The following is a 25,032-nucleotide window of genomic DNA, read 5'->3' as shown; positions in this document are numbered from 1 at the left end:
GGAATGTTATAGAGCAAGTCCTGTGCGGCTATGTGCGCAGTCATTTACCCTTGAAAACCAGCTACTCTCAAAAGTGACCATCCTTAGATAAAAACCTTTATCGAAACAAAATGTTCCATTTGTTGTAACATACAGTACACTTTGCAAGGCATAATAGATACTGAAGCTCAAAATGTTCTCATTGTTTGAAAAAGTGGCTTGTAAATTTTGAAATCCTTTTTTGATGATGGAGTAAAGTGGGATTAATACATAAATCTGTCCTGGAGTAAATACTGAAGTTCTTCATTGATAAAGGTGAGAGTAACAAATGAATGGGCTCGAAAAAAAGAGCATCTGAGTAAACAGAAATGACCTCACCAACCGCACACAAAGAACAAAGGGCAACGCAGCGAATAGAACCACACTGTACCAAACATGACATAATCCTGTCTGTGTTGGACTGCGGTATCCCTTTCCCAAATATCCAAAACATTTAACTTTGCTCAAACATAAAAGTAGCCACACAATTTGCCATCTAATCTATTTTTATTTATTTTTTGAGGAAGGTCCTTCCCAGGGTACATCCTCTTCCCATTGTGCAGGTCTACTTCAAAGTCCTCCAGGAGGGTATTTAAAAATACTTTCCCAGTGACCGTAAGAAGTGGAAATGTCACGCACCCAGCATGTGAGCTAGTACAGTCGCTGCGTGAAAGAATGTGGACTTCAGTGTTTTGGGGGTTGACTTTCATGTAAAAGCTCAGTACAATATTGTTTCATCATCATCATCAAACCTTTATTGCAGACTCGAGGTCCAGTTAAAAAAAAAAAAAACACACAACAAACAAAACAACAACACACAACAATTTAGAGCAGACAACTGTACCAGGGTCGACACAGTTCAGAATGGTAACGCTGGGCACTGACTTTGATGTTTGTCAAGTTCATAATAATCATATTGGCACAGTTGTTAAGCCGACAAATAAATCTGTACATTAAGTTTGTCAAAACAGCATGAAAAGTTCTGACGCCAGCAGAAACAAATAAGTGGCCGGCACTCTCCCGTCGAGGTCTTTTCAGCAAAATTCTTAGACAGTCATTATATGCCACGTTAAGTATATAAGCGGGGGACAATGTTTATTCGTTTGTAGTTCCACTTTGGATTTAGCTGGTATCAGTTGTCTTTATGTTTGCCTGTTTAAGACATAGCAGATGCTAGGTGATCATTTATGTACTACACTAGTATTTCTGTGTCTGTTGAAACATTTCTATCAGACAGCAAGTGTCTGCCATACCCACCATTATCTCATTACAGTGGTAAAATATGTTTATATTTTTAATCGTTTTTTCCCCCCGTGTACTTAATCTGACAGAACAGCTCAGGGTGAAGAGCAGGAAAAAGCAATTGTTAAGGTTTGCTTCCTTGCAATTAAGACCCCGTCAGTATAGACTGTTAAATTAGGATGTACTGTCGATGTGTCCGAAGGGGGGGCTGATGGCAGGGTAGCTGTGGCTACAAGAGTGGTTTACCACCACACAAAAAATGTAAAGTGTGTTTGAGCATCTGGAGAAGCGCTATATATGTCCAATGCATTATTATTATTATTATTACAAATTGTAGAAGTCAGGACTCGACAACCGTCTTCTCCATATGTGCAGCTGGCAGCTGCTTCTCTGCAGTTCACCCGACATGTCCAGAAGCGTTAACATTTGAGAGATAACTGAAATATGATGCAATAATATGTCTTCTCGACGTCAAGTTAAATTGAATTTTGTGCTGCTTGTAAATGTTACTTTGCAGAATTAACCCCCCAAAAAACAACACACCATATTTTCACAGACTGTTGGGTTATTACATTTTTACACACAATCAGTTAAAGGACGTTTTCACTTCCTGAAAATAGCGCTCTGTTCTGTTTTCCTTTGTGCCCAGCATCAACCGCAGGAATGTATGGGGCATTGTGAACCTAAATTAGGAACAACAGCCGTCTGTCGTTGAAATCCAGTCACCTCAAAGATGGAGGAGCCCCCCAGCCTCCCCAGTGTCAGCATCCCCTGCCACGATGAGCAGAGAGACAAGAAGAAACGTTACACAGTATGTAAAGATCTCAGCTTCTTACAGAAAGATCTCTAAAGATGACTAACTAATCTAATTTGTCCACGGTGTCATTGCAGGTTTACAAAGTGATTGTCAATGTTGGAGAGCATGAGTGGTTCGTCTTCAGGCGCTATGCAGAATTCGATAAACTCTACAATATAGTAAATACTTTATTTATTTATTGTTACAACCACTTGCTTGCCAAAGCTAGTGGCCGATATTTATTAACTGAGGTCTAAATATCTTTACAGTTACGAAAGCAGTTCCCAACTATGAACTTAAAGATTCCTGCAAAAAGGATATTTGGGGACAATTTTGACCCAGGTAATATTCAGCTTCACAGATGTTTATGTTTGTAACTAAAGCCAGTGGGTCTCTTATGTGATTTTGTGCTTAAATATTCCAGAGTTTATCAAACAGAGGAGAGCTGGATTGCATGAATTTATCAAGAAAATTGTGTCACATCCCAAGCTTTGTAACCAGTAAGGCTCATAAAAAGCACTTTCTGTGGCACAGTTAATAGTTGACTAAACATTGTCTCCTTGTGAACTTTGCAGTCCAGACGTAATGAGTTTCCTGTTGATGGACAGATTGAAACGTTTTTCCGACGGCTCAGAGGATGAAGACGACAGGGTAAGTGATGGCTTTCAAACGCTTTTCATTGGCATTATGGACTCATTATGATTATATTATAACTTATCTCGCCAAAAGAACAATTCTACCTCAAGAAACATCAACCTGGGACCATCTGGAAATCCACAGTATGTACTCGTATGAAATGTTTCATATATTATATCTGTTGTGGCTCCTCTTAAATCAGCTGTTTTTTATCTGTAATTCCAGAGCAAAACCTACAGACTTTGACTTTTTAAAAGTCATAGGGAAAGGAAGTTTTGGGAAGGTATGTAGCATTTTTGACCTGTTTTATTACTTTTCTTTTTATAGACGATACTTTTATTTATTATTCTTATTCAAACACTGCTGCATCTTTATCACTACATCCTCATTCCTCAACCAATCAGAAGGCTTTGTACGACCAATAATACACTCATGGCTGCACAAAACTAGAATAGTCCTAGATAAGATAGATACCAGAGTAGCCAACCAAAGTAGTGACAATTGTACTTTATATTTCAAACACTAACATGTGATAGTACTTCAGGTGTTACCTTTTAACCCTAATACCAGAGGTTCGCACTGACTTGTACACTGCTGTGTAAAAGTCTTTTCATGGTTTAGCTCCAAAGTACATCTCTGACATGTTAGAGCCGTATGAACCATCTCGGGCCCTGAGAACCTCAGGGAGGGGTCTCCTGGTGGTTCCCAGAGTCAATAATAAACACGGTGAGGCTGCGTTTCAGTTTCATGCAGCTAAAATCTGGAACAGTCTTCATGAGGACGTGAGACAGGCCTCAACTCTGACAATGTTCAAATCCAGGATGAAAACAGTTCTGTTTGCCCGTGCATATGACTGAATGTATTTTATCTACACTCCTGCCTTTTACTGTAATTGATTAATTTTATATTGATGTCCAGAGGAGAAGGAGCGACAAAAACAGAGGTTAGGTAACTTTGTGTGAACGAGCAAGAAAAATAGTGCTCAAGACAGAGCGAAATAGTGCTCAAGACAGAGCAAGTCAAAACAAGACTTAAAAATAGTGTCAATACAGAGCGAAATAGAGCTCAAGACAGAGCGAAATAGTTCTCAAGACAGAGCGAATCAAAACAAGACTTAAAAATGCATATAACTGAAAGTATTTTATCTACACTCTTGCCTCTTACTGTAATTGATTAATTCTATGTTGATGTTTTATTGATTGTATTTGTTTTCTTATATTTATGCAACTGTGAAGCACTTTGAATTGCCTTGTGTATGAATTGTGCTCTACAAATAAACTTGCCTTGCCTTGCCTCTGTCCTCCTATGTGTTACTAATGTTGTATAAGCATATTTATTTTACTGGCCATTTTCCATTTACTCAATGCAATCTTCCTTCCCCCCTCTCCTCTCTAGGTTTTTCTTGCAAAAAGGAAGCATGATGAAAAATATTATGCTGTGAAAGTGTTACAGAAAAAAGTGATTCTTAACAGAAAAGAAGTGAGTCTATTTTTCTTCCATTTATCTTTCTGTATTTGTCATCGTTGTTTATTTACCATTTTGGGGTTTCTTTCTCTTTTATTCAAATCAGCAAAAACACATCATGGCAGAGCGCAACGTACTGCTGAAGAATGTCAAACACCCTTTCCTGGTGGGGCTTCATTATTCCTTTCAGACCGCAGACAAGTTATACTTTGTGTTGGATTTTATCAATGGTGGAGAAGTGAGTACTCTCGTTTTCGTGACCGAGCTACTGACGTTGCCAAATGTCACAAGGTTAAGCTAAGCTCAGAGTGACAGCACATCGGGGAAATATCCCTTCCCTATGCTAAAAAAAATGATTATAAAATAAAGAAGGCAGAATGATGGTTAGACTGAGTCATGATAGAGTGGAGTATCCAGAGCTGTGATTGTTACATTATGTGTGACTGTGACAAACAACACAGAAATATCCTTTGAGTGAGTCATAAAAGTATTAATGTCACATGCACACATAGGGCTGGGCGAGATGGCAAAAAACCCACATAAATGTATTCCCTTCATAGACGCCAATCTCAATATTTGATTCGATATGATTTAAAAAACAAATACAATTTAGCTATTTGTACATGGTTTAGGACGTGATGGACCTTTTTAAATCAACCTCTTCTGAAACAAAAATTCCACTCCACACAAAAATCTTCCTCCAAACTCCAAAGGTCACCTGACAATTCAGCTCTCATGACAATTGAATAAATGTTTTGCAATTTTGATTACATTTTTGATTTTTAAACTGCCCTATGCACACACAATAAAGATTGAGATTTTTCACACGTTTGCTAATACCCCATGTTTTCTTTCTATTACAGCTTTTCTTTCATTTACAAAAAGAGAGGACATTCCCAGAGCCCAGAGCGAGATTCTACATTGCGGAAATGGCAAGTGCCCTGGGATATTTACACTCGATCAACATTGTATACAGGTACGTGGCAAATAAACACACGTCTTTTTTGACTCTTCTGTTTTCTTTTGAAATGTTTAATCGTTAATGTCTTTGGGCCAATTTCTTTGCAGAGACTTGAAGCCAGAAAACATTCTTCTGGACCATGAAGTAAGCGTTTTTATTATTGTGTTTTAATGGCAAATAAAAGCATGAAAGCTGAAGCCCCCAAGCTGCAATTTAGCTCTGACGCGTATCAGAAATCCTGTCACGAACTGCAAAGACTTGTCCAAAGTGGTAATTTTGTTTAATGTGACCCAAACATTAGCGCCCCGGTCTTGACAATTGAGCAGCCACACTGCAGACACTCATATTAAGACATAACGTGCTGGTAATTAAGTTTGCGCGAACGATTTCCCTGCATGAGCATGTTGAGGCAGTGGGGCATTAGTGAATGGGGCTGGCTGGGGCAGTGGTGCAGCAGCCAACATTCCTGGGCATTGGGCAACAATACAGTCCTCACTGCTGTGGGATAATGAGCTTGTGTGGCACATGCTGACTAAAACAATCTCTGTTTCCCCTCTACTCTGTAATTGTCTCATGTAAAGCGCTTTGTGACCATGTCTGTGAACGGCGCTACATAAATAAAGTTCTTCTTCTTTACAGGGGCATATCGTTTTGACAGACTTTGGATTGTGCAAAGAGGGCATTTCCCAAACCGATACAACTACTACATTTTGCGGAACACCAGAGGTAAGGGAGTATTGTCACAGTGTTTGGTGCTGTCTACCAGTAATAAATCATTCAATGCTGTACATAACAGTCAGGCAAAAAAGTGAAGTATTTGTGTTGATGTTTCACAGTACTTGGCCCCAGAGGTTCTGAAGAAGCAGGCGTACGATAACACAGTAGACTGGTGGTGCTTGGGTTCAGTGCTGTATGAGATGCTCTATGGCCTGGTGAATTTCACTTTTGATATTCTTTGCTGTTGCTTTCTGCTTTGTTTGTAATATTCTGTGCTTTTGTGCAGCCTCCATTCTACAGCAGGGACACACATGAAATGTACGACAGCATCCTGCACAAGCCTTTGGTGATGCGTGCAGGCGCCTCTCACTCAGCCTGGTTGCTACTGCAAGGGCTTTTGGAAAAAGACAACACTCTCAGACTGGGCAGCAAGGATGACATTGTAAGTGATACAAATTTATAATCATTTAGCGCCCTCTAGTGGATAGATTTGAACAGCGTCTGGGCATTGTAAATTCAAATCTTTATTTTTTTTACTTCTGTTGCTATTTTTAGAATGAAATTAAGGCACACAGCTTCTTCAATAGTATAAACTGGGATGACCTTGAACAAAAGAAGATTCCTCCTCCATTTACACCTAAAGTGGTAAGTATTTCTGTCTTCTGCCTTGAAAGGATTTTCAAACGTAGCCTATTCTGTTCATAATAACTTTTCCCCCCGTTTTTTTTGCCACAGAACTGCCCTGGCGACATCTCAAACTTTGACACAGAATTCACAGATGAAGTGGTGGCAAACTCCATTTGCTGGTCACAAGATCATTCCAAAGTCAACGCCAGTGTTATGGAAGCAGACGATGCCTTTGTGGGTTTCTCTTATGCCCCTGCTTCTGATGACTCTTTCCTATGAGACAAATCCCACCCGAACTCTTGCAATGAAAGGGAATATTTTAAAAGATGGACAGTATTTCCTCTGTGAAACCAAAGCACCCAGCCAAAAAAGTTTCTCGTTGGAGCAGAGAGAGCCTTTCTTGTTTTCTTGTTTTTTTTTTTTTAACTATTTCTATTTTTAGAAATAATTATGTATTGAGAGCATTTATCTTTTAAGCATTATTGTCACTTGCTATTAAGTTTAACGCTTGTCTTCATGGAAGCCTTATAAATAAATCCGATGTTTCTGGTAAACTTGAATTGTAAACATTCCTATCATGTGTAAAATATATCGATGCATTTACTGTATAAACAAACTGGGGTTTGGGACTACAGTTCATAGGTCATTAGTGTCTATTTTCTGTATAGTGTGCAGGTATTGGACTATTTTCTTGGTTGCTATTAGTGAATTTATTACAAATACTTTGACTTTTAAAATGTTAAAACCAGATTGTGCAAGGCTAGTATTTTGTAATGATGGAGTAAAATAAAACTAAAATGCATCATCTGTGTAACTCTGAATGGTATTTGCTGAGTGGTTTTAACAGAAAGATTATGATGGAATAACCAGTGACATGCATCCATTAAAAAAGTTACATTTAAATCTGTTATCAATAAGAAGTGCTTATGAAAGATTTCCCTGTTTTTCCACACAGATATACACACTATTATTGTGAATTGATAATAATATTGTCTTAAAGGGAAACAGAAAAAAACGTCCTTGAAAAAACAAAGCAGCAACATCATTCACAATCACGTGACAGCGATTCGGCCGCGTGCACACGTTACTCTTTCAGATACTTCGCTCACAGTTTATGCTTTTAATACATTTACGGTTTGACAGCAGTAAAATGTCGGACCCATTTTCCCTGAAAAAGTCTGTTTTAGTGTATTTGGACAGGAGTGGTTGTCTTGAGAAATTGTCTGAAGATTGTAAACAATATAACGGTAAGTGATGTATTATGATGCTAAATTGACTAACATTAGCTTATTTGCTAATGTCCAATTACAAGCTAACCTCTGCTCTTCCAGACCCGCAGCAAGATGAAGCAGTGTACAGGTTTTGTTTAACCATAAATCCCTCAGATATAATTGAGGTGGACCCAGAACTGGGAGACTTTGTTCTACATGACCCCTCAAAAGCAACTATACTATTTCAATCTGTAAGTCTACAAAACACTTGTTGACAGAAAGCTATATGGAAAGTTAAATGTTTGTAATTTTTAGGTTTGCTTCCTTGCAATCAAGACCCTGTCACTATTGGAAAAAATACACACAGAAAGCCAGGTAAAAATATTCTTCTCAGCCTAGTTTTTGAATCATCTGCTATCATGTGTTTCCATTTAAGGTAAATGTTATCCTCAAATACACTCACCTGCCTCCTTTTCCTGAGTACACGTTGGATCTTTGCACTTTCCCTCGTGGAAATGGGCTTTTAAAGCCAGTTATTGTTGAGGGCCTTGTCATAGCAATGACCAGAGTCACAAAGTACACCCAAGGGGCCCGGTTCCTCTGCATAAATGAAGACTGCACCTGCTCTACTGGTTACCTTTGTCTTATAAACTGTCTGGTTTATTTCCTCTTAAACCATAATTGTTTGAACCTGCTGTATTTTATGCCTTTAGGATATTACCACATACGAGTTCATGTTCCTGGGGCGACCGAGTCAGCCACGGTTAGAAATGATTTTAGTTGCAAGATCTGCAATTCCCAGCTGAAAGAGGATATGAAGCTCAGAGCACTGGGAGGTAAAGTGGACCTTGCTGGTGAATAATTTAGAAACATCGTGTTGTATTTGTCTTTCGGTATGTTTTTGTCTTTTTTCCGTGGACAGACAAACAACTGGTGGAACTGGTCCCTTATAAAGCTCTTAATCTCCTTAGGGGAAATCAGCAACCCTCGCTGAGATACCAATCCGTCACACTTTTTCTCAGAGGTGAGGGGTACCAGAGGGGTTAGTTATCAACCGCACATATCTGTGTTTATAGAAATGTTTAGTGTGAACACAAATATTTTCTGTTCTTTTTTTTGTTTCACTACATACGCTCAAAGCCTCTTGAAGTATTGGTCTAAATCATTGGGTTACACATTTCCTGACTTGAGTTACAATCCTCATAAGGGAGGTTTTGTAATATTTGTCACTGATTAAGAAAAAAATACATTTAACAGTCAAGATTGAATAATAGTCTATATAATTTTTCTCTTTTTAAATGTGTTATTAGCTCAGATATTCAACCTGTATGACACTGTGGTGTGTTGTGTAACCACAAAATATTTCTGGTCCTTTAAAAAACATTTTTTGGTCAAGAAAGACCCATGAGATCTTTGGATTAACATTTTGTTGACCTAGTCGTGTTGCGGAATTCAATACTGTGGGTTTCTGTTACTAAATATATATGTTAATAAATGCAAGAAATACTCATTAGTTAAATCTGCCACTCAAACAGAGAAATCTTTGTTCAAAAGTGCTCACTGTTTTTCTTGGCAATGACCTGCAGTTGGCACATATGTTTCTTTAACAATCACAGTGTACGAAAGAACTAGTCCTTGGAGTATTACATTATTTTGTATTCATATACTGTAGATGAGCTGTGTAACTCTATGGAAATTGGTCATTCGTACAAAGTGCTAGGCATTCCAGCACATGTGCATCAGTGGCCCCATATCACCTGGAGTATTGAGGCAAACAACATTCAGTCGTGGGAGCCTGTGTGTAAGCAAAACTAAATCAAAATAAAGTACCTCCAACAGCTGTATCAGCTTTAGCTTATGCTGACGTGTAACAGAGCTCTTTCCTTTATTCACAGGCCCAGCTAAAGTAAGTGGCACATTTCAGGAGCTGCTCAACACCACAGCCTGTTCACCGTGGTGGTTTTGTGCCATTGCGGCGCACTGCTTTGGGTTACACATAGCCCCACCTGGCCTGTACAACACCTTAAAGCTCTGCCTCTTGCTCAGCTTAGTGCAAACTACATCTGATCTGAACGAGATGTTTCATGGTTTGGATATTCTTGTTTGCACCAATGACTCTCTGATATTAGACAGGTACATAAACACAAGCCTTTCATTCAGGTGTACCTGAAGCTTAACATGTATTAATTGCAGTACATGGTTTTTGCCAGACTATTTACATTTGGCTTAAGTTTGGCTCATCGTGGGATCAGACATCAGTCTTCAGGAGAGATTTTTGCATCTCTATCACGAGATGAACGTGGTACTGGCACCGCCAATATCCATGCTGGCTCCGCACTTCTCGCTACAGGAGGCATTTGCATGCTCGGAGACCTTGGCTGCTACAAAAAAGACAAACTGGATGTCTTTCAGACAGGTGACTATATTAACTACACGCTCTATAAAACCCATTGATAATATTGGAATAAAAGACCAGGATTTTCCTCACATCAGCCTTTGAGAGCCGGACAGTGTCTGTGTTTATACCCGGTAAGAAGTACGGAGAGGATGCAGACCAACAGCTTTCCTTTCCAATACGGTGCAGCTTCTGGGCTCTGATAGACACTGCCGACCCTTCTCGGCGCTCTCATAGGACAGAGTGCACGGTGCTTGGAACAGCAGTAAGTATGCAGCTGAGAATTATCTACTAATTACAATACCATAAATCAAAGCTTATGGATGTGCAGGACCTGGGCCCAACGCAAATCAAACTGGCAGAGGCATTTGGAATGGTTGTTCAATGCAGAAATGGAGAGTCAAGCCTGCTCAGCCAGACCGCTCACACTCTGCAGGAAGCCGTGAACCCAACATGTCTTTATTCTTCCTTTTCCGCACAGGACTACCAAGAGGTTTTTTTCTTAATTATTTTTTTATTTTATTCAGCTGTAAAACATGTAAATTTACTTTAATACACTTTAGCTGGTAGCTCAAGCACGACAGCTGCATGTTGGTCTCAGTCCAGGAGCAGAGAAGCTTATTCATGGATATTACATGGCGAGCCGCAGAGTGCGAACTCAGACTCATGGTGTCAAGATATCTGTGGCCTCTATCAGACTACTGTAAGTGACAACACAACACATTTTAAAACAAGCTTTTTATTCAAAGAATATCTAACTTTATCCACCATAATTAGAATCTCCTTAGCAGAAGCCCACTGCAAGCTGTCTCTAAGATCCCATGTGCTGGAGGAGGACGCTGTGATTGCCGTGCTCCTGTGCGAAAACACAGTCACGCTGAAGCATGGTACGCACTTAAAACACTTCCTGTAAATGTCAAACTATTCACCAAAAAACAACCCTCCTGTGAATGTGACAAAAACTATTCACCAAAAATAAACTATCGCAGGGACTTCTCCTCTGGTTATTCCACCGGACGCAGCGTTTCCCTGTGATGTGACCGATGTGGATGGTTTGAGCAGGAGAGACGTCATCCTTGATGAGCTGCAGCAGAATATTCTTCGGTTCATCTTTGCTTACGCACCGGGGGCAGACTCGTACATCACAGAAGAGTAGATGCCGGTGGGCAGCTCTACCGCATTCAAGTCTTTGTGACTTGAACTTAATATTTTGGGCAGTTTGGTTGATGTTCAAACCTAAAAAAGACAAGTGTCCTTAGAAACATTTCATATTATATATACACACACACACACACTTCACAGCTGTGGACTTGCCTCTTTGTCGCCTCATGCAACTTCACCACATGTTGGGCCTGTTAAAAAGACAAACAAAAAAACACTTATTTACAGCATAGAGTTGGTAATGTTTCTTCATTTATGAAAAGCCAACTCAGTCGTCACGATATCACCACTTTTTTGTCTGACGGGTAAACGGCAAAGATGTAAACTCATCACAATGTCGGCAGCTGAACAGCACTCACAGGTAATTTGGTTCAAAACCAGGATGTATTCACAAGTCAGAGCATTTACTCTAAATGAAATATATGTACTTACTTTGAAAGTGGACAGATGCATACACCCTCGCCACAGCCCTCGGATCTCTGAAAGATTTAATCCATGTAAATAATAATAATAAATGTATTCATTTTATTCTACCAATTTAGCTGGTCTGTCAGTTGTTACAATATCACCATATTTAGTCTGATGGGTAAACGGCAAATATGTGAATTCATCATATAACCAGAATTTAATGTAATAGACAGTATAAGAGTACTCACTCGAGGCATTCTCAGCACTCTTAGCCGTGGCTGGTCCTGGGTGGATGTAACAGGTTTCTATAGGGGGAAGAAAACATTTTTTGTCTAAATATATATGTAGTCATATATACTCAAAAGTATTGATTATGCTTTATATCAAGACTTCTCAGACATCACAGTTTCACCATTTTTTGTCAGATGGGTAAACGGCTTAAATGTGAACTCATCACAATCGACACCAAAAAAAGAACTGAAAGAGCCACCAACCTGCACAACAGCTCACATGCCTCTGGTTTGGTAGATGTCCGTGTCTTAAAGACTAGAACATAAAAGAAAATAATCTTAGAAGTTGAACATTGATAAGGAAAAACGAACCATGGAAGATGCAATGCTAATGAGATTTACCGTTTTCAGGTGTCCAAATTCAGATGAGGAATCAATCTGGACAAGCTTAAATGTACAATTAAATTGAGCAATTCATCACACACACCTCTCTAGAGAGACCATTGATCGTCATCGTTACACAAATAAGATGTACTGAAAGGATAGTCGATTTGATGATCACAGATGAGTGATCACCAGAAGGTCAAAGGGTACAGTGTATCACAGCTTGAGAGCTCCACGATCATCACAGGTCTAAGGACGGGTTCAACAGCAGGTCCCGACCTTTGCCATGACCCTAGGTCCCGATGGAGCCCGCTGCTTTATGCAGAGCAACTATGAGACAGGGCTATTCCCTGGCCAGCTCATCAGCTAACCTCTGGGCAAATCCAGGTATGGGCAGTAGCACACAGTGCATTAGGGGCCAGGATACTTGACCAAAAAAGATTTACAGCAAGTTCCTGTGGCTTCTGGTTGCATGACGCACAATGGGCCACACACTTTGAATATTTGTCAATTATTCTAGCAAAGGACGTAGTGGAAAACCACATACATTTGCAGCCAGCGCCATGATGATATAATTCAAAAGCGCATCTTGGTTTGGGTGTTAAACTTGTGCACCTTCAGGGCACATTGCACACACGTGGTTAGCTGCTAACCTTTAGCCAGTGCGCTTGAACCATGAGGATTGCACACATTTCGTGAATCGGTCATACAAATTTCACGACTGCGCAAAACTGTGAAACACAGAATACCTTACCATTGTCCTGTTTGGTAGTACGTAGATAATTCATCGTTTCTTGATCTCTCGTGTGGAGAGCAGCTCCTGCAGTGCACTCGTCTGCTCTGAGGGGAGAAGGAGAGAGAGAGAGAGTGCTCTTCCGGCTGCGCATTAAATCTGCGCTCCAGCTCCAGCTCCAGCTCCTCACAACCAGAGACATTACAGACACAAGCCCCGTCCTTTTTATGGTTCTTAATACCGCAGTAACGCAATACAAATGTGTTGATAATAATAATAATAATAATAATAATAATAATAATAATAATAATAATAATAATAATAATAATAATAATAATGGCAACAACCATAATTATAATCAGTATTATTATTTATGTGGAAGCACCAGTGTAGTTGTCTTTTTAAATATTTATATCTGTGTTGTATCGTTTTGTTTGAGTGGACCAAGTGTCAAATAAAAATAATGAATAATATATAATAATAATATATAATAATAATATATATAATAATAATATATATATTATATATAGATATATATTATTACTATTACTAATTACTCTTACTATTATAATGACATAAAATTACATTAAACTATAGGGCATTGTTTTATAGACATTTATTCACAAACACATTTATAACAATGCGTGTAAAGTTATGGGGAACATGAGCTGAAGAGCCCACATTGTTGGCTGTCTGACAGACCACTTCACTTGACAGATGTTCGGTTGGTCAAACACACATTTAGTGCAAATGTTTCGACTGAAAGTGCACACCTCAACCATGACGGACTCATTACCGATGGAATTTGTACAAATATTACACCTGAACATGTAGGGAGCTGCAAACGTGAGGGGAAAACTAAAAACACCAACAACATTGCGTTCAATCAAACATTTGGTACAGCGTTCACTCATTGGGCTTTATCTAATAATTTAAAATGCAGGCCTAAGGCCAATAATATTAGCGGAAGCGTGTGGGATACAGTTTTGTCCCACAAATATCCTGTCACAGCATCCAGCATGAAATCATGCAGTTTAGAAATGATTTAAATCGTTGAGCCGACAATATCATTGTGAGGTCGATGACGACGGGCCTTGATTTTCTGATTCTGATGTTTTTTTAGCGTTTAGAAACTGTCCCGATGCGCCCACATATAACCGGGACCTCATTGGCCATTTCTGAAAAGATAAAAAGAAAAGAAAAGCCTGTTAGAAGATGGCGGTGATGGAAAAAAACACTTACAACTACGCCTTTATTAATTGCAAAGGCACAAAGATCTGAAATAATGAGTGAACTGACCTTGACCGGGTGCAGATAGCCGTCACCTTTCAGGGAGTGTAAAGCCTCTGCTTGTTTTGTGCCCTCTCCCTCCTCAGCGCCTTCCTCTTGGAGTGTCCGGGTCAAATGGGCGATGTATGTGGTGGCCAATATCAGTACATCCAGTTTGGACAGTTTGGTGTCCGGTGGCACAGACGGCAACGTCCTCTGTAGCTCCAGAAATGCGTTCCTCAAAGTCTGCACTCGGCTTCTTTCCCGGGCAGCGTTGGCCGCCGCAGGCCGCCCTCTTCCACTCAGTGGCCCGGGCTGGAGCGACCTGGCCCGCTGCGCCTCGCGACCGTCTGGACTGGGGCTGGAGCTGGGACTGGACGACGGGCTGTCATCAACCACCACCCCGGAGCAAGTACCGCTGTCCATCCGGATAATTTGTCTGCCAACCATCGCCTACTGACCTGAGTAAAACACACATTAGTTTTACTGACTTTGAAATGTCACATATTATATGCATTGTTTTATTTATTCAACATATTTAATGAACAACTCCACGTATTAATTTGACTTTTTTTAAGCCAATGTCTTAATTAAATTACCAAGGCCTGTATATAACTAATATAACTACTATAGTGTCTTATACATTACCAGCAAACTCAACTGACATGACTAAAGGTAAATAAAAAGAACATTTTACCTGGGATGGTTTGTTCCGTTTTGTCCAGCGACATGAGCTATCAGGAGACAAAAGTTTCTCTTTCTGTAAAATAATGCCACAGCTCCAGTTTATCCAGACAATGTGCGCCTCCAGAAGAGATGTTTCCAAGTCCCAGCGCGCGTATCCAACTGTTCACCTGTGTGCGCGCGTGTCGCATGAGTCTGTAATTTATTGCTTACACAAAGCGGTGGACAAGCATTTCACTACGACGTAATTAATCACCCTCAGTCAGCCTGCACTCCCAGTAAAGACCCTTCGTTTCCCTTTCCTAACTTATCTCGGTCTGAGGGCAGCAGAGAGTCACTTACATTGCAGAGGCAGGACTTTGCGCTCTTTTTACACAGATCTGCGCGAGACCACGTCCCACTCTTATTGGTTGAAAATTTGACACTGTATTTCACACATCAGCCAATCAAAGAGTAGCAATAAAGGGAGAAATGTTGTCAGAAAAAAATGCCTACAAATGTGGCGGTTGAGAACAAAGCCTGGTCTATCAAAATGCTATTTGCAACTGACCATGAAGACAAACTCACAAGCGTAAGGCGATATGCAAAAATTTGACTAATTGCCAAAGTGTCTTGCAAGCTCATTGGAACAGCTAATAAATAAAGTCCAGCTTTGCAATCAACAGGCAGCCATTGAGGAAATTCTTGTGAGACTCCGAAATTAATCACACTGATTTCCATGGCACCAGAGATGTCGGCAAATTAATGAAAGGGATTATTCAGAATATGTATATCTTCAGACTGTTCTTATTAAACGTTGTTTGTGTAAGGATGGGGTAACACTATTGCTCCCGGCCACTAATTATATGGCATGACTGCAAAAGAAGGTTAAGAAAGCTGGTTTCCCTAATTACCTCCTATCTTTCAGGGGTTATGCAGCCATGTGGCTCCCCAAACTCATTCAAACATATCAAAACAATCAAGGCAATTATAATACATCCGTATTCTATTATAAAAGAGCGCTTTAACATTTGTCACAGCTGAGTGAGTATGGATTTATTTAGTTAACTTTGGATAAAGTAAAGCCTTGTTAAAATAAGGCTTCAGGATCATAGATTATGCCACTCAAGATCACATGTACTGGGATGAAAAATACAATTTTGCATAAAAAGTGCAGGATTGTTTGTCAATTCTGGTTTAGTTAGATTGATTACGTGCCTAAAACCCTTAAATCAGGCTTTGAAATAAACCAGATGTGAAAAAAGACAGATCATTTATTACAGTATTTATACATGTGTGATGTAGAACACTGCAGTGAAGGAAATCTTTGTTTTTCCTTGTATATAAAAACAAGACAGGCCTGAGGACAATCTGTAATATGAAATATATGTGAGCATTCTGCGTCTGACATAAAAATCTGTAGTGACTAAACAAAGGTAGCTCTAAATTAGCCGTGTTGAGTGGGTGGAGAGGTCAGTGCACTGGCCCATTGTGGCTAGAAGGGCAGAACTAAATCACTGAAAAACCCACTCTGAAGCATCAGTCTTTTGGTCCTGAAAAACAGAGTTTGTAATAAAAATATGTTATTGATCTAGTCTACACCTTTTGTGAGTGATAGGAATGCAATATTGGATACTTACTTTAGAGTGGCCCGTGGCATTTGTCTGTTATTATTGCGAGAATCACAAAGTTGGCTCTGTTCAAGTGAAAAGTCATCTGTAAAAAAAAGGTCGCATGAAGTAGAACTTGTTAAATTTGAACAAAATAATCTTGAGAAAATCACAGAGGATAGAACTAAGACAACGCACACAAACCCAGAGGGCTTTGATAGTAGTGACTTACTTTTCAGTGGATAGAGGATCAGCCTATTATTTTTCTTTGCCTCTTTAGATGCTTTCCAGTTGATCAGAAACTGTCGCGTCAACTCTTTGATTTCTCTTCCATCAAGAATCACTGGTAAAATATGAACAGCTCTAAAGGTAGTAACAATTTTATATATTGGTTCCTGTATATTACAAATAAACGCCTACTTACCAAGTTTTTTGCCCACAATTATCAGTCGGTCTCTGTACTTTTGCTTTTTGCATACAGGATTCCCATTTAGATCCATCTGAACTAACTTGGGCCAATTGCGGACCACATCCTCTAACTCCTGAAATAAATGATTTGCACTTACAATACTGTATTCTTGTAGTGGAGAAAAGCTTTAGAAACAAAGCAGTAGGGCTGAAGTGGAATTGTAAGCACAAGGATCAGTAAAGGTGCATAAACAACACATCAGTCTGTTTTAATAAACAGTGTCGCCGGTGTCATGTAACTACAGCCGTTCTCCTGGGGCAGTGTGGGGCTGGCTCCTCCAGCGGCTGCCTGCAGTTGTATGTTTATCTAACGGCACATTAATCCAAGGTTGGAAATATGAATACTCTCCGGACACGCTCTGATTGTTCATTGCCTTCCTGTCTTGGCCAAAGCGCTTCCACTTTTCCAGCTCGTGCTGCAATCAGTTCAGAGGGGACCCCTGAGCGGCGCGCGCTCCCAGGCTTTGATAAATGATCGTGTCAGGGCCGTCACTCAGAAGGCCCTCACAGAAGAGCAGCCCTGCGCCAATTTGCCCCCACACGGGGGCGAGGCGAACAGCAGAGACGGCCTGCCTCCCGCACCTCGACTAATGATGGGCCAGTTATGAACCTGTATTTGACCAGGCCTTCGATTCTCCTGTCCTCACTGCCCTGCGCACTGCTAACAGCCCCAGAAGTTGCTTCCCATTTGTCACCCAGCTGACTGCTTGTCATAATCTATTTTAAAAATCCATAATGTTTTCTCTACATTTGGACCAAACGGCACAAGAAAAGCATTGATCTTTTGCTAGATCAATAGTGGCAGACACAGGGTTGTATAAATTACAGGAGAAATCAGCTCAAATTGACACATGCACAGAAACTACCTTAATCAGTGTTTCACAAAAACAGGCCATCACAAACTATTCTATTGGCTTCATAAGGAAGAGGGAGTACGGCTTTTTATCTAGATAATATACATTAATTACTTTTCTCCCAAAAACAAAATAATAGGAACACATCTTCAGTCAGCTATTTATCCACTGGGTTTAGAGGCATTAAACACAGGAAAACAACTTCTCCAGAGGAGTTAGTTAAAGCTGTCAGCGAGAACTGTCTCAGGGGAATAGCCCACTGATTTGTTGAATAATTTCAAGTCCGGCCTGGTGTTAGTCGTGGAGACTAGAAGGCTACTCCAAGATTATTTTCTTTCTAACTCTGTTCTCCTAATTTCACACATCAAACTCGAAAAACTGCTAAATATGTTCATTTGATGCAATGAAACGGCAAGAAGACAACTATGTGTTTTCAAACAGTCTCTTACCTCAATATTGTCCAACCTATTTTCAGAGGCAGAAAACTGCTGTAGCTCGTTCAGAACGGCCAGATCCCTCAGATCATCAATGTTGTTGTTATTAATATTCAAGACACAAAGAGACGTCTGAAAAGAGTTGGGAAACGTTATGCATACTGATGATGACCCGTCCCAACACACTCGCTGCACTTAATCCTTCTCAATACTGACCAAATTATGGATCAATCAGACAAAACATTTGTAATCTTTTAATTGGTTCATATTGTCCGTTCCAACATCACAATAAAGTGAAATATGGTTTCATTGTGAACTCAAATGTACTTAATTCCCCTCCAAAAGGAATTGTGGAAAGTAATTTTATATCTGTGCCCGTACAAAGTAAAAGTAGGTCATACTGCAAGAGCATGGAGAGTCATGGGGTCAAGGAGCAACTTCTCCCCTGGTCCCAGCCTCTGATTCTCCAGATGAAGTTCTTTGAGCTCTGTCAGCTCATTTAGGCCCTCCACAACTGCAATCTTGTTTCCACCCAGATATCTAGAAGACAACAGGCCGTAGAGACTTTTAAAAAAAACGAATAAATACTACTGTATATGAAATAAGCTATAGTTAAAACAGTCACTTACAGTTTAGAGAGTTTCTTCAAATTGGATAAATTATCTATTTTCGTAAGACTGTTGTTTTGCATGTAGAGATGGGTAAGGTTGTAGGCAAAACTGAGGTTGCAGATATTTGAGATCTGATTATCATACAGGTATAGCACGGTCAGGTTCCTGCACATAGAGAGGTCACCCTGAAGAAGACAAAAAAATTACTTTATGTGGAGATAAACTACATTTTTTGGCTACTTACTATGTCCTCAATGTCCTTATTTGAGAAGTGGAGGTGGGTGAGAGTTCTGAGGTACTCTGGGAAGGAGAGGCCCCTTTTCTTTTTGAAGTTATTGCGAGATTTTGCAATTAGATCTACTGTCAAACGTACCATGGTGTCTTACTGATGCCACTTCACAGACTATAGGGACCTTTACAGCTTCAACCAAGCATTCAGCAGCCCTTACTCAAACAGTCTAGGAAGAGGGAAAGAGCAAAGAACCTCAGGTACAAAAATATGTTATCCTTATATATATAGATATCGATATAGATAGATATATACAAATTCAGCAACTGCAAGATAATGGATTAAAGTCATGGGCAGTTGTGACAATCTACTGAGATGTCAGTAAAAGGCTTGCGATGACATGGCACTACAGATCAATAAGTAAAAGGCTTACGAATAGTTGCTATGTTAGCTGAACTTTACACGCCGAGGGTTTTTATATTCTGTCCAGGGAGAAAGGAAAACATCCTAATCGCAATAAAATGAAAGTTAAGTGTAGCTAACGCAGCTGCGGTGCTAACTTCTAAGGTCAGTTTGCGAAATGTCATTTTACCTTCGCAAGTCTAAAATGTAAGTACATTACCTTCAATAACACGTCAAAAATATAGAGGCTAGTCTTCAAACACTTTCACTAAACTAACAAGTCTGTGGAAGCATGTTTACCGTTTTGTTTGGGGCTGCCATCTGTTCCCATAGCAACAAGCCGGATGTGCGCGCCTCTTTATAAATTAAAATAATAAATAAATAATGCGTTCATTTTTTTGGTTCACGAATGACGATATCTCAAATAAAGTAAAACACTGATTGATACCACACTATATCAATCGTGTGTGTTGATAGACTAGACGCCCTCCACAATGTCGACGTGTTTTTTTTTTTGACCGACCCTTGCACTACTCATGTTAAACTGCAAGTTTCTTTGAAGGAATTACTTACCTCTGTAGCAAAACACAATTTTAAACATGCAGGTAAATGTGTTCAGGTTTTTTTTTTCACACTACCAAATCTTTTCTTCAAAAAGAGGATTACAATTGCATTTAGTTGTTCTTGGCTGCCCACAATTTAACTGGATTTGAATTTACATAAATATTCTTATTCAGAGTTTAAGTCATGCATACAAATGTCCATCTGGTGATAATCAAAGTGTTTGCATGACCAATGAGTTCAATATGTTTAACAAATTCTTAAATCACCACATAAGATAAAACAAATGGGTCAAACCATTTGAGGTGCATATTTTTGGTACCATTCACTTGTGTCATTTAAAATAATGAATAATAAAACAGATACAGTACACTATCCTCAACAAACTTCATTAAAAAAAAAAAGTTAAAGAGAAAATCATTATATTGAGTGATACATGACCTGAGAAGAAGCAGGTACAATCATTCCCCCAAAGGGATTCTCTCCTTCACAGCACATGACATCAAAAATATACATGTACCCATTACAATATCATAAAGAGAAACGACATAACAGCGTGCCAGAGGAGCAGCATGTTAGCACAAGTGGCCAGATGCAGTGTCTGGTGGATAAAGAGCAGACGCTTTGGTGAATGGAGTCCAGTGTGCACAGCTTCTGCGCTGCATCATTGCCACAGTAGAACATGACGAGCGGCCACTCTGCTCAGCCATGTACCATTAAGACCTGCAAACAACCCTGTAGAGACACCCCGTGCATGACATTTGAGTCATTATTTTGTCCAGACGCCAAGAGGTGTTTTTTCCTAATCCCCAAAGCAAAGCCGCTAAAAGGTCTATGCCAAATGACTGTCACTGATAACGTGACACATCAGCACCTATTCATAATAAAGTTAGCTGTAAGTATTTTAAGCAGTACTATACATATATAAAGTCATGAAAATAACGTCACTCTTATTTAAGTTTTTATTTTTGTATGTGACTATGCTATGAGCCATAGAATAAAAAACACACAATAGATGCAATCTTTTTAATGTAGTAGTACATGCCCCAAAATATGTGTCCCACTGAAAACTGCTAAATGGTTTGGTCACATTTAGTTGTTGGACGTGTTGATCTGATTGAAAAGCTTGTCCTTTATGACTTGAGACATAAGGCCATGAATTGCTTCAATAGTTGTCTTGCAGCTACAAACAAAAGAAAATATAAGCAAAGACTACTTACTACACAGATAATTATGGTACTCCAAATACTGTATTGGTAATTGAAGAAATGTGGGAAACTTTACCTGTCTCGCGTTGCTTTAGCCAGTTTGTCCTCCGACTTCCTATCATGCGTGTCCAGGCCGAGCATGAAGCTGCCTCTACCGAGCTGAGCCTCGGACTGCTCTAGTTTCTCTGACAGGTCAAACACCTGGCCTGTGGTGTAGTCCGAATTCTGACCAAACAACACAAACACAATCAATTCATGCACAATTTCCTGACAAAAGGTAAAAGAAACATGTGATTAACAAAGAGCAAGAATTTTGACAATCAAATCCTCTGGACAAGTTGCTGAAAGACTTTGTTTTGTGATGAGTGAAAAGAAGCCAGGGAAAAGGTTTGCTTAAGGTGAGGCCATGTTTTAGTGGAAAAGGTAATTAAAACACAATGACACAGGGGCCCCAGTCTGGAGCGACAGTGTAACGACTGACAAAGGCTGTCACCCAAGGAGCAGCTCTCCCCTGACATGTAGTCAATTCATCTTCCTCCAAAATGCCAGAGAGCTAACTGTTTGGATAAGCCTGATGCCTATTTAGACTGTTTAGTGAAGCTCGGGGCAGTGACTGCATCCACAATGGGAATTCACATGAGGTACTTTCAACCTTCAAAATGAACTGAGGGCGGGGAGGAGATGATCCATGGCAAAACATGGCAGCGTCAGCAGCACCGCTGCAATCTGGGCCAACTTTACTACTTATCTCCCTTGTTACAAAGTTCCAATTAGGTATATTGCTATATCAATAAACACATTTTCCCCGCTAATATGCAGCAATAAATCACAACATCTCATGCTTGTGACCAAATGTCTCAATGACTTATTATGTAATAATTAACCATAAATCAAAATGTCAAACAATTAGTGAATGATTTTGAACTGAACTTCTACATACCGTAAGGAGACTTGAGGAACTCAACGTATTGACCCAGTATTTATTCCAAAGCAGCTCCAGCAGCTTTCTATCAAGGGAGGACTTAAAGTAAGTTACCTCCAGGGCATAATACCTTGAGATTAAAAAAAAAGGGTGTTAAAATAGTTGTGTCACACAGATGACATCTTAAGGCAATAATAAACATGTGTAATCCTATCTAAGATAAACACTCACTGTTTACAGTGTACACCGAAGTCTTCAATCTTGTTCAGGGGAATAGTCTGATATTCAGAGGGCCCCTCATCGGGAGGTTTATAACCCTAAAAGACAATATTTAAAAATAGTGTGTGTTACAACACTGGTGCCCCCGACATTATAGATCTTGTAAGTCTATTCTACCTTTGGGTAAGTTCTGAAGGCGCCGAGGTTGACTTTTCCTGCAGAAATAGTTCGAGTGGGGTCGATCTATAGGACGCAAGATACAGTAGAACAGGAAAACAAAGTCAGAGGTCACAAAAATCTCTGGGGACAAATCCAGCCTGGCCACTGGGAGTTTTTCTACAGCTGTCACAGACTTTGAAACATGCAATAAATTATAACATGGTCCAATGTGTGTAAAGGCATCACAAAAATAAACAAGTCACCTCCAACCTACAAGTAAATACAATAATGTATCAATTAAACAATACAATTTAAGCCACATATGTAAGTGTGTTTTATTAGTATCTATGTTTATTTAACACATGTAGCCGGACCTGCTTAAAACATACTTTGTTAATTGATCCCTTAGAAATTAGAGGTAAAATTACAATACATTTGGATCTTACCACAACAGCCACAAAAGGCTCCTGAAACTGCTGGTTGAGCATCTGAGTGCTGACATCGATGCCTGAGAGCCAGCAGCCGTAGCCCGGGTGACTGTGGTACCAGCCGATAGCATTCTCCAATCGGCCGACCTACGCAGAAAAGAGTTAACATTTAAATGGGACACAATACAATTTAAAAAAAATAGATTTTCATTAATAATTAATTAATAATTCAGAGCAACTGGATTTATTGTCTTTAAAATCAATCCGCAAATGTATTCATAGAAAAATAACTTCTTACACCTTGAGCACATACTAGAATACAATTATAATACCACATTTCAAAAAATACTTTCCTTCTACTTTCCAGAGTAGAGTCAATTTAAGTAATTGTATCACAATATTGCATGCAATGTGCAAAAGAGTGACTTATTACTTATGTCGATTGGTTCCATACAAATCTGCAATTCAGGAAGCTATTTGCAACTTCATCTCCTAATTACAGACTTGTTACATCTAATAATGACCAGTGACATACAAGACAATTAAAAAGAACATTAAGCTAATAATTACTGAATTTTCTAAATTTTAATATATTTCAAGCCAAATAAACCAGTGGAAACGTGGGAACACATACTATACATCTCCTATATGTACTCAGCCACTGCGCATATACATCTACCTGTTTGGCGTTCTCTATGTAGGCTGCCATGTACTCGTAGGCGGCCGCCTGTGCGTTTACCCTGGTCTCTGTGCCTTCCACGGGTAATGCAAAGCTGTCCATTATGTTCATGGTTTCTCCGTCTACCTTTCCGAGCATGAGACCCATCACCTCCAGGTTACCTCCAGAGCGCGCATGCATGACCATCTTCAACAGAGCCAATGCAGAGACTTTGCAGTATTTGAAGTAGTGGTGGCTATACAGCAAAGTGACAAAAAAACAAAAACAAATTACTGTTACAGATGTACAATTTTCAGACAAAACTATTGAACCTATTCTTCTTATATGACAAAACTTGAATAAATGTCCCTTGCTAAGACGCCTTCAAATTGTCTATATAATAATCTTAAAAGCATTTTTTCTTTTCTTTCTTTTTTAAATATACGTGATGTTTGAAATTATTTATGATTTACAATATGAGTAATGTAGAATAAATAGAGAAATAGTGTGTGAAATGTTTCTAATTAATGTAAAATGAATAGAAATAATGTGTGAAACAGATCCTTGTCTGAATCTGATTGATTTATGGGAGATGGAATGTGATATTCCCTTTCTAATCTAAAATGACTGGTGAACTACTACCGGTATATAAAAAGAGGTATGATGATGAATGTTATCTATTTGGTATAATTGTCAAACGTGCTGCAGCTAACACAGCAATCGTAACAATATTTTACACACTATTATAAAAAGTGTATTTCCGAATTTAGAGTTTGCTTTTACGAGAGCTTTTACTTACTCCTTTGTCCATGGCTTTGCGGCGAGGATTTCTTGTTGTTGTTTTTTGTCATATTTGTAGATTTCATCTATGCTCTGAACTTCCTGCATGCTATTTGCTAGCTCCCATGTTTTCTGCGCTGTGCTGCTCCCAGCCATTACAACATTAAATCCCTATAATCAAACAAAGGTGACAGGAAGGACGAATAAGACAAGTATTATACTAGAATTTGCCAAATCTTTGCAGCGGTAGTTCTTCACTCGCTTAGAAACTGGCTGCCATGACAGTGCGTGAACGATACCACTATTATACATGGGGCAGTTCTCCGCAAGTAAGTGATCATTTTGGAGTTATTTCCTAACGTACACAAATAAGAAAACTTTATTAGAGACTTAATTGAATTTCTTACACTGATTGGTACATTAGAATAGGGCAGTTAAGTTCTAAGAGCACCTTTGATTTCCACTTTACCCCTTTTCAAGACATAAAATGGTTCTGACCATCCCTGAGCCCACGAGCCCAGTGTTAACGTGAATGCACACTGACATCTAGCGTCGCTTTTTATAGAAGCACAAA

General features: G+C 39.4%; 5 protein-coding genes across 6 annotated transcripts; 2 read left to right on the top strand and 3 right to left on the bottom strand.

Moving 5' to 3' along the window:
- Positions 1-1,874: 1,874 nt before the first annotated feature.
- sgk3 (serum/glucocorticoid regulated kinase family member 3) lies at positions 1,875-7,254 on the top strand. The gene is made up of 16 exons (XM_079576012.1): positions 1,875-2,071; positions 2,152-2,235; positions 2,326-2,398; positions 2,481-2,556; positions 2,632-2,707; positions 2,786-2,835; positions 2,918-2,975; positions 4,088-4,171; positions 4,263-4,394; positions 5,020-5,132; positions 5,225-5,261; positions 5,757-5,843; positions 5,954-6,049; positions 6,121-6,276; positions 6,390-6,479; positions 6,570-7,254. The coding sequence occupies exons 1-16, from the start codon at positions 1,994-1,996 to the stop codon at positions 6,738-6,740; spliced, it is 1,461 nt and encodes a 486-aa protein (XP_079432138.1). The 5' UTR covers positions 1,875-1,993; the 3' UTR covers positions 6,741-7,254.
- Positions 7,255-7,611: 357 nt separating this feature from the next.
- Positions 7,612-11,223, top strand: mcmdc2 (minichromosome maintenance domain containing 2; the record flags this gene model as incomplete). Its single annotated transcript, XM_079576359.1, is given in 14 exon segments — positions 7,612-7,708; positions 7,793-7,923; positions 7,988-8,047; positions 8,109-8,508; positions 8,595-8,696; positions 9,345-9,473; positions 9,568-9,805; positions 9,866-9,867; positions 9,870-10,088; positions 10,166-10,332; positions 10,399-10,560; positions 10,631-10,770; positions 10,845-10,954; positions 11,057-11,223. Coding segments are annotated over 14 exon segments (2,124 nt in total).
- A 2,645-nt stretch (positions 11,224-13,868) lies between these two features.
- Positions 13,869-15,262, bottom strand: tcf24 (transcription factor 24). 2 transcript variants are annotated; one of them, XM_079576633.1, is made up of 3 exons: positions 14,950-15,262; positions 14,283-14,713; positions 13,869-14,161 (listed from the first exon to the last, which is right to left on the bottom strand). In XM_079576633.1, the coding sequence occupies exons 2-3, from the start codon at positions 14,700-14,702 to the stop codon at positions 14,051-14,053; spliced, it is 531 nt and encodes a 176-aa protein (XP_079432759.1). In that variant the 5' UTR covers positions 14,703-14,713; positions 14,950-15,262; the 3' UTR covers positions 13,869-14,050. The 2 variants fall into 2 exon arrangements, with proteins under 2 accessions (XP_079432759.1, XP_079432760.1); XM_079576634.1 differs by having other exon boundaries at positions 14,283-14,708.
- Positions 15,263-16,154: 892 nt separating this feature from the next.
- On the bottom strand, positions 16,155-19,853 carry ppp1r42 (protein phosphatase 1, regulatory subunit 42). Its single transcript, XM_079576624.1, has 9 exons — positions 19,824-19,853; positions 19,137-19,350; positions 18,911-19,077; positions 18,683-18,821; positions 18,297-18,413; positions 16,950-17,067; positions 16,758-16,868; positions 16,556-16,631; positions 16,155-16,468 (listed from the first exon to the last, which is right to left on the bottom strand). Exons 2-9 carry the CDS (start codon positions 19,266-19,268, stop codon positions 16,411-16,413), a joined length of 918 nt encoding a protein of 305 aa, XP_079432750.1. The 5' UTR covers positions 19,269-19,350; positions 19,824-19,853; the 3' UTR covers positions 16,155-16,410.
- A 1,231-nt stretch (positions 19,854-21,084) lies between these two features.
- cops5 (COP9 signalosome subunit 5) lies at positions 21,085-24,747 on the bottom strand. The gene is made up of 8 exons (XM_079576544.1): positions 24,478-24,747; positions 23,700-23,934; positions 23,039-23,167; positions 22,611-22,676; positions 22,446-22,531; positions 22,233-22,344; positions 21,369-21,517; positions 21,085-21,267 (listed from the first exon to the last, which is right to left on the bottom strand). The coding sequence occupies exons 1-8, from the start codon at positions 24,612-24,614 to the stop codon at positions 21,177-21,179; spliced, it is 1,005 nt and encodes a 334-aa protein (XP_079432670.1). The 5' UTR covers positions 24,615-24,747; the 3' UTR covers positions 21,085-21,176.
- Between the last annotated feature and the right edge of the window lie 285 nt (positions 24,748-25,032).

Source organism: Gobius niger (genome assembly GCF_951799975.1).
Source record: "Gobius niger genome assembly, chromosome: 18".
Classification (NCBI taxonomy): Eukaryota; Metazoa; Chordata; class Actinopteri; order Gobiiformes; family Gobiidae; genus Gobius; species Gobius niger.
The sequence above is the reverse complement of the archived record's forward strand: the minus strand, read 5'-3'. Positions and strand labels throughout refer to the sequence as shown.